The following is a 13,422-nucleotide window of genomic DNA, read 5'->3' as shown; positions in this document are numbered from 1 at the left end:
AGAGCAATTGGAAAAATATGAAGGCCATTGTCTGAGTTTTGCTGCTTTGAAACAATTTACTAGCCAAGCTAAATTTTACTGTATACAATTTAACAGTATCCAGAATCTGAAACTCTGAGTTTATACATGATTGTGTGTGTAGCACAGCATAAAGATTGTAGAGATACTCATAGCCATGATTGCTGCTTGAAAAAGACAATTTCATAAGGATGAGGTAGAAATCAGTATTACTTTGTGAGATTGTATGGGAAATGAAGCAATAATTATAACTTCTCAGTTCAACTAAATTCTGTGACAAATCTCCATGAATGTCAGTGGTACAGGCTGTCACAAAATTTCAAATAAATGTTATCACAAACAAGAATAAAAACATACTGACTAGGAAAATGACAGCTATTCATAGCAGATTTTGGTAAATTCCAGACTCAAATGCTGGTCACAGCGCTGCTTGTTATTGGAGAGGATTTGAACTGATGCAATCGTTCCTCTTCATCTTTTTATTTTCCCACCTTTATAAGTTTAGTTCTCAACTGAGAATTCAAACTGAAAAAGAAATGGAAAATGGCTGTATATGTGCCTGCATTGCACTGACATGAAGGCCTATTTTCCTCTGTAATTTTAAAGGCCAATTACCCTTGGAGGAAAGGAGAAAAATAGATTGATTTGTCTTGTAACCCCTGAGGCAGGCATGTGTTGTCTCAAACTAAGGCTTTTCCATTGCAACTCTTGTGGAAGAGCTTTCAATGCATATCCCAAGTGGTACTATTAAAAAAGAAAGCAAAGTCAAGTTAAAATATTAAATAGATCATTTAAAGGTTTAAGGAATCTCAGTTTATTGGGCCAATTCCTTTCTTTTTTTTTAAAAAAAAAAAAGTCTTTAAGGCCTGGAGTAAGCAATAGTAAAATCTATTTTAACAGATTACTTGAAAATAGGGTTTACAAATCCATTTTTATTCTATAAATACTTAACCTTATTAGATTCTCTTCAGCTCTAAATAGAATAGGTATTTATTTGCTTAATGGAATTGTGATACAGATGGTCAACATCCTAGATTTTGGTTGCAAAAGTGTTACTTTTATTTTTACTTATATTTCCCATACTGTATTGACTGTGGTCACAGCTGGATTGCGCTGAGCTGGTAAATGTCATCACACATGCCATTTAACATTAAAACTTCTGACATTATTCATTTTTAAAGCATTTTTGTATATAACACATAGAACATAAATAAATGGTTTTTCTATTGATGTTCTGCATTCTCATACACCTCAAAGGCTACAATTAATGGTGCCCAGTAAGGTAGGTCTGAGTGGCAGCAGTAAGATTAGGTGTGTCTTTGTTCCCTTTTAATCTGAGTGAAACCCCTTTGTGTCAGGACTTAAATCCTTTAGCTCTCCTTATTTTAGACCTAGCTCTGTACTGCAGTGCTTCTGGATATTAACAACTTCTATTTAACAAGTTAAAAAGAATCCAAACATCCACATATGTTTTCAATGAGAAATTGTGCATGTAGGCTGGTCTGGAAATCTTCATTAAATGAAGGTACTGTGTGTTATCTAAATGACTACCACTTTTGTAGCAAATATTTTCAGACAGAATACATATCTTCATACAAATCTACTTGCCTTAAGGCTTACTATGTTATGATGATAATTTTGTCATTTCTGACTTCTGCAGATAAGTTAGATGTGTGTGTCTGCTTTTTTCTGAGGAGGAACCATTCAGTCTTGAGAGACGTCCTTTTAAGTCTGTTACAATTATCCTTAATGCTTGTTCTTCCTAGCCTAGAAATCTTCTTAATAGCTACACAGACCCTTTTCTTTTTCTTCCTCCTTATTTCTTCTAAAACCTTTTCTTACTCTTCAACACCTTTTCTTGTGTACCAATATATTGGCAAATATACCACTAACCAGGTTGAGAACATAATTTTTAAATTATTATAAGATCAACACATGCCTTTAATTAACATGTTTCAGCTGTTTATATGTGCTATCTAGTATTGAGAGCTTTAAAAACCAAACCAAAACAAAAACCCCTGCTAATTCTTTGGCCTAGACTTAAGTTTCTTTTTCTCCATCATAACATACTGTCTATATGCTCAGGTTATCACTCAGCTTTCATGTGAAAGTCTGGGGTTGGACCCAAACCAAAATAAAACAGCCTTTATAGAATTTGACCTCACAGATACAGAGTTTGCTTGAAATATCAATGGGTTTTTTGAAATTGATGCTAAAGTAACCACTTTAGCTGTCATTTTAAGTTTGATTGTCAAGAATTTGAGATTCTGTTCAGAGAAAAAGCTAAAACCAGGCATGCCGTATCACTTGATCTTTTCTCATTATTGGTTACAAAATTATCAAATCCAAATGAATGTAAAATGACCCAGTGTGATGGTTATAAACGGTCTAGTTCCGATTTTGTCAGGCATGTGTAGGGTGCCTGTTGAGGTTGAAATAAAGAGTGTTACAGTTTCCCTTAACTCAGAGAATGGTTTTATTTGCTTGTTTCATCTATTTGCAATAAAGATCTTTTGGAAAGTGCTGTCTATTTCAGCAAGTTCTTTCTGAGGTGTTATTTTGGCTGCATTTCTTCCATAACTGATTTTTACCTCATTGCTATGTTTTTTTATAGGCAACACATTTTAAAAGATCAATTCGAAATCAAATCTCACAGAGATGGACTGTATCTTAACAGAATTGAAGTTAGGAGAGCCATTTTCTCTCAAGGTGCTGTTTCTCAAAAGAATTTTGTTCCAGACACCAGCAACTGTTTTGAAGCTCTTAATTTCCTTGACTAGCTTATTTCTCAGTTGGTATTCTCTAATAATGTCATATGTACAGGCCAAGCAATATAGAGAAGAGTGTTCAGCTGTAGCTGTTAGAGGTGCTGAAGATTGATGGGCTTCCCTGCTGTTTTACACTATATCAATTCTGCTTCTGTCTTATGTTCTATCAATTCCAATTTCCAAAAAGATTTACCTTTCATTGTTGGTAAGCTAAGCTGATGAAGGTGCACATGGTCAATAAAGAAAAATAATAAAGTTAATTCTTGTCAGTGGGTTGCTCTTTAAAGCAATTGATAATATGCTGTTAAATCAAATGACATTCTAACTTGGCTTCAGTTTTCCCTATGCATAGATGGCTCAAGGAGAAAACTAGAGGCTACCCAGGCTACAGTGATTTAAATTTATTCTAACTTGTCCCAATTTTAATCAATGACACTACATAGAAAATATTTAGTCATCTCTGTCAGAAAAAAAGTGACACTTGTAAAGTGCAATTCAGATTTCCACCTTTTTCTAAAGAAGAAATGCCAGTGTCATCGATACAACAGATGCAGTGTTTGCTCCTTGGAATTATCATCTGTTGTGACAGTTTATCCATTTAAAACATTCTTAAATGACCAACTTACTCGTTTTTTGTGTAATCATACCATACTTAGAAGAAATTAACTTGCATTTCTGGTTGTTTTCCATGGTATATATGTTTGTGGTGTTTGCTGAAGTACCTGGGACTATATGAATCTTTTCCCTTGGGTTGCTCATGAAAACAAGATGTGTTTCAGTAGGATTTCCTAGTGAACAAAATTTTACATGAATGAATAAATATATGTTTGATGTAAATGCTTTCATTGACTCTCAAAGGCATAGGCCGTATTCCCTTACAGCATGCATTTCTGCATCTTTTGCATATTCAAAATTATTTCAAAAAGATTTAATTTTAAATATTTTATTCATCACTGAGTGTTCTACCTTCTTCATATGTTCAAGTCAACTCAAGCTGGTACCTTCTTTGAGCATTAAACAGCTTTTATTATTGTCAGCTATGGAATGGTTAATTCTTTCACCTTGGGGTAGTTAGTCAGGAGGGAAAAAAAAGTTAAAAAATAAAAATAAAAAAGATATAGTGATTGTGCATGTTAATGGTGTGAGCTTTTTAAATAAATTAGCACTTCAGAGTTCTCCTTGCTGGGGCTCATGCCCTCCAGCATGTGCTCCAGCACAACAGTTGCTAGCTGAGCACCCAATGCTGTACACTACCCCTCTTCCAGATTCAACATTTTGGCACTATTTTAAGCTCTTAGTAATGTGATTAACATAGCATTTATTAACTAAGACATTCTTTAAAATACGTGTTGTTCAGGTATGAGGGTCCTGTGACCACTATTTTTGAATAAGGCAAAATAGTTCTGGTAGTATTTATTCCTGAAAACCCCAATATTCTTTGTAGCCCATTTTCCTACAAAATTTAGGTGCTTTGCTTTCTGCATATCAACTAATTTTCAACCTTTTGTTTTTAAAAAATGTCAAAAAGTAGTTATCTGCACCAGTCATGTTTGTTTGATGGTTTTGCAAGGGTTTTGTGTGATTTTGGGGGGTTTGTTATTGCTGGATTTTTAATGTTAATCAAGGGGATCTGCAGTTATTTACATTTGTGAGGAACTTAGATGCTCTCCTGATGAGCACTCTAGGAAAGTCTGTAGGGAAATAAAATTTCAAAATCAGTCTAGTGTTTGAATTGACTGCTGTAATTAAGGCACAAAGAAACACTTTTAATGCTTTAACTGACTGGAAAAAAAATATTTAATCCCAGAGAATTAGTCAACTAAGGCACCAAGACCAATGTAGCAGTTATTAGTACATTTATTATTTTAATATAAGGCATGTCAAAGAGAGAACTTTTTTTGTGGTTGTTACAAGATAATACAAATTCCAATCGAGTACCTTTGAGGTATGGTTTTGTAGACTCTGTCTTTTTCTATTATCAGATATCTCAGTCTCATGACTAGTCTGTTCGATTGCACAACATCTATATTATTACTATCATTGATTGCTCATAAAAAGTAAGGTTTATAATTAGGAGAGCACAAAGTTACTACCTGGAAGAATGGATAAGAAGAAAGTGAAATGGAGAAATCACTTAATCTTAGTATTGCAGTTCTGCAAAGTATCATTTATTTTTCTCCTAATATAACTGAGTTTTACGTTGATAACAAGCTACTGAGTTAATAAATCTGTTGCAGCTATTGAGACTTCTCTTTTAATAACAGAACTAATTAAGGAGCATTAAGGAAAGGGAAAATACATTTTGCAGAATGTAGTTTTTGCAGAAATATTTTGCTCTCCCCTGCCAGTGTGCTTTTAATTGATTGTAATTTCTAATGCTTTATACATACAGAGTATAAGGGAGAACATCTTAAAAGATGAAGTTGTCAAATTCCATAAAATTAAAATATATTGTTTAAAAATAACTGTTTAGATTTTTTTGTTTACTTCATGGCATGTATTTATTGCACTTATACACTAAGCTTATTGTGGTTTTGCTTTTTGTTTACCTCAGTAGATTCATGTTACATGGTGAATGATGTGTATGTATCAAAAGCACCTCTACAAATACCTTGTATGTCATAGATTATATTTAGTCTCATCTCAGGGCTATATTGAGTGCAAGAAGATTTGAACAAGTAATTGGTATTATAACAAAGTCTATGTGTTTCTTCTAGTGGAGTTATAAAGTTTGCATGGTCAGGAATACATTCCAGTGTTATATATATTAAAAAGGAACTACTGATTTGATTTCTCAGCAATTAATTGTAGATTTACAAAATATTTGCTTGAGTGACCTAATACCAGCCTAATCCAGTTTCAGATCCTAATATGAAGCCCTTTGTTTTAACCTAACAAATATGTTTATACATGTACAATCACATTTTACATCTAGTGAAGAAATGAATCATTTGTTTATGTGTATGTATACATGTATGTACACATACTAATGCTGCTTTTTTTAACTAGATGTAAATGTGCACACACACACACAAGGTTGCTTGCATATTCACTGGTGAATAAAACAGGTGTCTTTGTAAAGAACAAGAAATACTTTATATTAAACTCCAAAATTTTCAGATATGTTAAAGCTTTCACATTGGTATTAATTAAATCTAATCCTCCCATCCCTTTTTTATAATGAGCTGAAAATTTTATGAAACTGTAATTTATATCCTACTTGCCTTTGTTTTAGTAAGACTCGCTATAAAGCTTTGCAGAAAAATCTCTTGCAAATGCTGACATTGTTTCTTACTGGTAATAACTGAATCTTTGTACCCCAATTTCCTTGATTAGAAAAACTTGCGGTTCTTTCCAGTCTTGAATCTTTCAGATTTTGTATTCCTATCTCTAGAAAATGTAATTACTTCCATTTAAAAACGAGAAATAATTTAAAAAAATAGATTACTTCTAATAATTGGGAAAATAGCTGAAGAAGGGAATTATAATGCTTCTAGTTTTTACAGTTTTGTTTTGTGTTTTGTTTAAGTCCCAGTTGTGGAGTGACAGGAGAATCTGAACTGTCATTTGCAGCAAATGTTTGTCTCTACCATGATGGGGGAAAAAAAACCAAACAGAAAAGAGAAAAATCTAAAAAAAAACAAGGATGAAGAAATCAACAGTTCTTGGACTCTCTTAATTTGTTTTTAGTCTGTAGAGTTGACCGTCTTGAAATTATATCAAGAAATAGTCTACTGGTGAAGGCACTTCTCTCCACTGAGAGCAAGTATCACTAGACTCTTGACTAGTCACTGTTACAGAGGAACAGCAGCACATTTGAGTTGATAACTTCCCTCCTTGGGTTTTAGCATTTTTATGCTTTAGTTTCCAGTGCCTAGTGACACTGCAACCAGTCTAGAGATTTATTCCCATGCAAAACAGATTGACTTAGGGTAATTTGAATACTTTATGCATGGATGGATTCATTAGGAAAAGGAGGCAAGGCAGAACTATAAAAAGAACTAATAATCTTGCTAAAGGAGCCGTTAATTCCCTATAGCATTGGAGACACTTTCATTGTACAGGGAAAAAGTAAGGTTGATTTTGCAGAGCCCATGCAGTCTCCACAGGCATCCTCTGTTCTTCATCCAGAAACAGATCACAGAGATTGCTTTATTTGTCTTCTCCAGAACCTTATTTAATGTGCTTGGACCATTTCTGACTTTGTTAGCTTAGAACAGAATCCCAAAATGGTTGAGGTTGGAAGGGATTTCTGGAGGTCACCTTGTCCACCCCGCCTGCTTAAGCAGGGTCACCTAGAGCCAGTTGTCCAGGACTCTGTCTAGACAGTTTTTGATCATCTCTAAGGATGGAGAGTCCACAACCTCCCCAGGCAACCTGTTCCAGTGCTCAGTCACCCTCACAGTAAGAAGTGTTTCCTGATGTTCAGAAGTAACCTCCTGTGTCTGGGTTTGTGCCCATTGCCTCTGGTCCTCTAACTGGGCACCGCTGAAAAAAGCCTGGCTCTGGCCTCTTCGCACCCTCTCTTCAGGTATTTGTGTACACATTGGTGAGATCCCAGATCAGTCTTTGCTCCAGCCTTTCCCCCAGTCTCTGAAACATAGTGATTCAGTCAATAGTTTTTTTCAAAGAATGTATTTCTACCCATCAGATGTGTTGGGGTCTCGTGCTTTATGCCTGAACCTTTTTCCTTGGCCCAAGTTTAGCACTCCCCCACAGCAGTACCAGTAACACATGCTTTTATAGTCTGCTGCACTGTGGAAACAGATAGAGCTAAATTGGCTCATTTGGAAAAAAACTGAGAAAACCTGCTTGCCTGCAGTTTATCTGTCAGACTTTTTGCTTCTGAAGTGACTGTTGCTTTATAACATTCCAGTCTATGTAGGAGTTCCACCCATATATTGGGACACCCTGATACTGTAGCAATGTAGATACTGTAGTGATGCATACAGAGAGCAGCAACCTGAATATGATGTGAGAGACTAGAAAATGCTAGGACAAAAGTAAGCAGTCACACACACACACAAAAAAAAAAAAAAAAAAAAAAAAAGAAAAAGAAAAAAAAAGTGTGGCAGGACCACATTTTAAAAAAGAAAGATCAAAACCTCCAGAAAATTAAGTGGGGGTTAAGTTTCTGCCCCTTTTTGTGTGTGAGCATATGTATATTCATCGCTTTAAAATTTTATTCTAAAGGCATTTAGGAATGTGGCTCGTGCTTGATGATTGTTTTCCTGTGATAGAGACATATTTATTATTCATTGCAATAATTACTGTGTAATATTTTATACTAAAAGTTGTTCACATTGCACAATCAGGAAATGCTTAGGAAGTGGCTGATTTAACTGTTCTATTTTTAACTCTGTACCAAATTATAGTGAACAGTGTTAGCGCTTTTATAGTTGTAGCATCTAGTGGGCTTTTCACCACCACACTGGTCAGTACATTCTTATGAAATTTGAAATGTATTTTTCCAGAGCTTCTGTGCATAAATTGTTTCTAAAATAAGATTTTTATCCAGAATTTTAGTTATTGTGTGCTGTTTCCAAGGGGACTGTGTTTCAGGATTCTCCCAATGTTTTTATCACCCAGCTTCTCTGATCAAGAAAGTAATTTATTGCTGATTGCAGAACTCTTGAACTCAGTCTGGCAGCTGCAGTGTGAAACTTCTCTGATCCAGTCTCCTAGTTACTTATTTACATATCATTTGAAATTATTTTCAGGGCTGTTTGAAAACCTCTTGACATTGCATTATCCATGTTTCAAATCTTATGGTGATTTGTTTTTTCCTCTCTTTGTATTACAGATAACAGACGAGTAACTTTGGAAAGGTCTCGTTCTCGCCACAATGGAACAATTGCAGCTGTATGATTCTTCTGATGCCAAAGAATTAGTGAATTGTTTTATTTACAGTTAAATGGATATACTTTGAAAAGAGTTTATCATACAAATTGGCAATGATCATAAAGGAACACTGGTATTGATTAAATGAGGAGGTGTATAAATAGTATGTATTTTAAAAGCTATTGCTAAATAATCCACATACTGTATCTTATTACCCCAACTACCAAGATCTGTAAACAGTGTTAAACAGTAGGATATATATCTTATTTTCTTATGTTCTTTCTTTTATTTCCCTCCCCCTCCTTTTTTTTTTTTTTTTGTAAAAGCTGGCAACTTACATGAAAGGAGTTGGGGATTTCTAGGTTATGTTTTATATGGGTAAGAAATTACAAATTTGTTGAAAGAATACAGCTGTGGATTCCATTTGCAGTTCTGATTTGGACTTGAAAGGAAAAAATAATAAAATTGTATGTTAACAAATTCAGAGATGAGCTGGTCTACATTATCAGAATCTTTTTTGTAACCATAAAAAAGCAACGCATAGCCCCAGTCAGGTTGCTGAAAATCTTATCTCAGTGTAAAGCCTGGTGGATTCAGCTATTTTGGCTGCAAGTAGGATATACCGCATATCTACACTTTTGGTGATATGATGATGTATAGTTACTTATCACTGCTAAAAAAATTTTCAATAAAACAGAGCATAGGATTTTACCAAAATTAAATGATATCAAGGCCAGGAAATGTTTTTAACTGTATCTAAGGAGGGATTTTTCTAATTATGCACTTATATATTCTTTATAAAGATATTTGGGGGAAAATATGATTGTCCTATTTTAATTATGCTAAAAATACCTTTGTGTAGGTTTTTAGAGAAAAGCTACATTATGAAGTTATTCAGAACTGCCTCTGAGTTTTTCCTCTGTTTCTCAGGTAAAATATGTAGCGGGATCTCTACTGGTGGGTTTTAGTGCTGAAAGTTTAGCAGCTAAGAACAAATTTTCTACCTGGAGCACTATATAGCAGTGATCAATGATTGCAGCAGTCTGATTTTTTGGGAAGCTCCTCCCATTCTACTTTGTATACAGGCCCCTTGCACTGCAGTACCTCAGGTGAGCAGTCAGTTTAGTAACTGACACTGTGTATGTTCTGCCACTCAATGGGAAACTATAGTTCCCTTTTCTCCCCAGACTCTAGTTGAATGTACAGTCTGTTTGGTGTTCAGGTCAGTCTTCACCATCCTTTTTACTAAAGGTTCATTGCTTATCTGGATGGGATGGAGGATTTTAAGTGGGAGTTCCAGTGGAACTACTCATATGTTGCTCAGCTATGATATTTTTAAAAAGCAGGATACTATGTAGTAGATGGCACTTGTTCTCAAATTATTATTGCTTTTCACTGATTGATGAATTATTATGAATACTTTTATTGCCTGGTGTTATGGGGAACTTTTTTTTAATGTTATATAAAGAATATTTGGAAAGTAAGGTATCACGTTGTTTTCTGTGCACAAACTGCTAGCTCTAGAGGAGCATTCGATACGGGGGCAGTGTAACTTTGCACTACTGCTTGAGCCAAGCATCTTTGTACAGTAGATTCTTTTTGCTTCTCTGGTAAGATACTCTTAAGACTATCTGACTAGTTTGGGATAAATTCAAACAATTTCAAAGTACAGTGATGAATATCCAATCGTTGTAAGAAAAGATACAGCTCCTTTTCAATCTAGTATTGAAATAATTTATTTTTTTTTTTAAATTGTCTTCAAAGGAAACGGCGTTTGCCCACTGCTATATCTCTAAACATAGGAATACAACTGAAGCCTAGTGAAATGTGTGCTGTCAACTAATACTCTTCCTAAACTGTTTGGGGATTTTTGTGGTTTTAGTAGCAAACTAAAGAGTTGTATGGTACTTCAGGAAAAAAAAAATGCATGCAACAGGATTATCAGTAAGAGAGACAAGGAATTATATCCTGTTTCATGTAAGGTCAACATCAACCTTGTGTTGAAGCATAACTTTTAAAATGGAACTATTAAATTTGCAGTTATAAAAATGTGCTTAATGCACAAAGCCAGTTTAAAAGGATTAGGTTCATGATGTCTATATGAATTTGAACTACAATCAACAATGTATTAGAATTCAGATTTTAAAATGAGCATTTTGCTGGGATTTACAAGTATTGGTATAATCTTTATATGTGAAAAATCAAAAGCTCACAACAGAATCTGTAGCAGTAATTATTAGTGCGCGAGTTTTTCATTTCCATGGGTTTTATTATTTTTAAAGCTCTGTGAAAACTGACTACAGATTTTCAAAAACCAAATCTTAGGAAAAAAAAGGCAAATCCAAAATAACAACATCATCTGATGCTTCTATTTTACTACTATTTTTTTCATATTTGAAACATTTATATAATTTAATGGACATATCTGTTAGAACAAAAGTGTCTTTCAAAGGAAAAGTAGTTTAGAAGATAATTTATGTAAATATAGGGTGCTCATATTTATGAAGTCTAAAATATTTTCTGAAATTGATGCTGGTCACTTTGTCTTTTGATAGTTTTTCAGTCTATATTAAATTGCAGATATTTTTAATGTTTTTATTATTGATCTAATTTTCAGAGGTGTCACATGTTTATCTAGAAGTGTAGAAGAGTAGCACCTTTTTCAGAAATGCACTTGCCTTATTTTCTAATTTTAAAAAATGAAATATATCAGTTAAATTATATTTGTATTCAAAGTAATCCCAGAAAGAAAATCGCTGGAGGGTTCATACATAAATTTCTTGCTAATTATGTTTCACTATATGTCCTCTGAGACATTACGTTGACAATATACCAGCACATCTGTTTGCATTCACATTTTACCAGTTACAAGTACTGAAGAGATTTTTTTTTTTAATGATGTTACACTGTTTACATTTCTTAGTTTATTTAAGAGGAAGATAACCTTACCTTTGCAATGAATTGAACTAAATTTGCAATTGACATGGGAATGAAATTTTTAAATCATATACAAATATACATCTCTGTTGCTTAACTACTGGCTGTACAGATCAGAAATGTAAAGACACTAGACAATTTTTGCTCAAGTTTTATGCAGTTTACTGAGAAAAATGTGCAACACAATTTGTCATGTATGTTTGTTTGTGATTCAACAAATATTGTTTCCCAGCACGTAAGTGATGTTTGGTTTAAGTGTTAATCATATTATGAACTGATGCTAAAGCCAAAACAAAATTAGTGCCTCAGAGGGCATTGACAAACAGCTTCAGGAAGTATTCCCAGAAATACTGTTACATAATTTGTTCCGGTTTTAGACAACCATGGTCAATATGAAAAATGTTATCTAAAATTATCTGTTCTTTCTTGAAAATTCAGACACAAATGCAAGCATTCCCATAGTTCCCTTCTGTAATATGCAAATAGTTATGAATATCTGTATATTTTTGCATTTTTGTGTGTGGTATATGTACTACCTCAGACAAATGCTGTAAAAAACATAATGTTTTCATGGTTTCTATCCAAACCACAATTCATCAGTGACCTACTTTAAATTCATCCCACAATGTACAAATGGTTTGCAAAACTCTGAGAATCTGGCTGAGTTTTAGGTTTGGCTCTGGAAATCCTGCTATAGCTTTCATTAAGAAAACTTTGCAATGTTCGGCTTTTGCATCCCTCGGGCAAATCCTGCTTTGATGGGTGAATTTAGTACTTCCTATATTAAGAATGATATAGCTAGTAAATATTTAAAGCTGGTAATAGTTATGTGGGAGCAAACTTACCTATGTATGTAAATTGCTTCTTATCCATTAAACAAAGGCTTGGCTGAATTATACTTTAATGTTTGCCTTCAAATTGCTGAGAGGTCAGGCATAACAAGTGCTAAGTGATAAAGCAATGTAAAGCCCACCTCTTATGTGCCATACTGTATTTGCAAGTTTTTCATTTTAAAATAAATATTGTAAGAAACCTCTACATCTCTTCTTCTACAGTATCTACACAAACACCCACGCATGCACACAAATGTAAATAAATAAAAAAAAAAATCAAAGCAGATAAAGCCAAATCCCTCAGCTTCAGGTGTCTCTTTCAGATCATATTGCTTTTGTGCATAAGAAAGGGAGTTGTGTAAGCCTGTGAATTCTGCAGTCCTGCAAGCTGTCACTCAGCACCCACTGATGTCATTAGAAGAATGTTAAAGGAGAACGATTTGTTCATGTAGTGCTTCTTTTAGCACTGTTTGAGGTGATACATATGCCACAGAATGTGAACAATAATCTATTACAGTTTAGTCAGTCTGCTATCATGCACCATTTGGTTTCCCTTTTGGAAGTCATATGACTCCTGATGCCAAAAAAAAAAAAAAAAAAAAAAAAGTGACAAAACTCATGCGTTTCTATTTTTTAAACAGCTCTGTGTTTGTATGTAATGTTTAAAATAGGAATTTGATGAAATCACAGCCTGGCCATTGTTAATCCATGTATTCTGAAAACTGTAATAAAGATATACATAACATGATTTTGCTAGGTGCGCCAATGTTTTACTTGTTTATCACGATTATTACCTACTGAGTATCATCACCTCAAAATCTGTTCTTGTTATATAAAATTATCACGCTGAAATTACTTTCCATTTTAGCTTACTGACATTTTATGAATCTCTGGGGTTTTTTTTTTCTGACGTGTCAAGTATAATGTGACTTGAATTTGGGGAAGAAGATGCCTCTTCCAGTGGAGGAGGACTTTAAAAACAAAATAATCCATAAAAGTATATAACTTAAAAAAAAAAAAAACTC

General features: G+C 34.0%; 1 protein-coding gene across 1 annotated transcript in view; it reads left to right on the top strand.

Moving 5' to 3' along the window:
* The window catches only part of DIAPH2 (diaphanous related formin 2), a 247,805-nt gene extending 234,660 nt beyond the window's left edge, over positions 1-13,145 (top strand). The window contains exon 28 of the mRNA XM_074834780.1: positions 8,590-13,145. Coding sequence (XP_074690881.1) covers positions 8,590-8,654 — 65 coding nt within the window. The 3' untranslated portion in view covers positions 8,655-13,145. The remainder of the gene's footprint in view (positions 1-8,589) is intronic.
* Positions 13,146-13,422: the final 277 nt, after the last annotated feature.

Source organism: Strix aluco, chromosome 10 (assembly GCF_031877795.1).
Source record: "Strix aluco isolate bStrAlu1 chromosome 10, bStrAlu1.hap1, whole genome shotgun sequence".
Lineage (NCBI taxonomy): Eukaryota > Metazoa > Chordata > Aves > Strigiformes > Strigidae > Strix > Strix aluco.
This window is presented reverse-complemented; position numbering and strand designations above follow the sequence as displayed.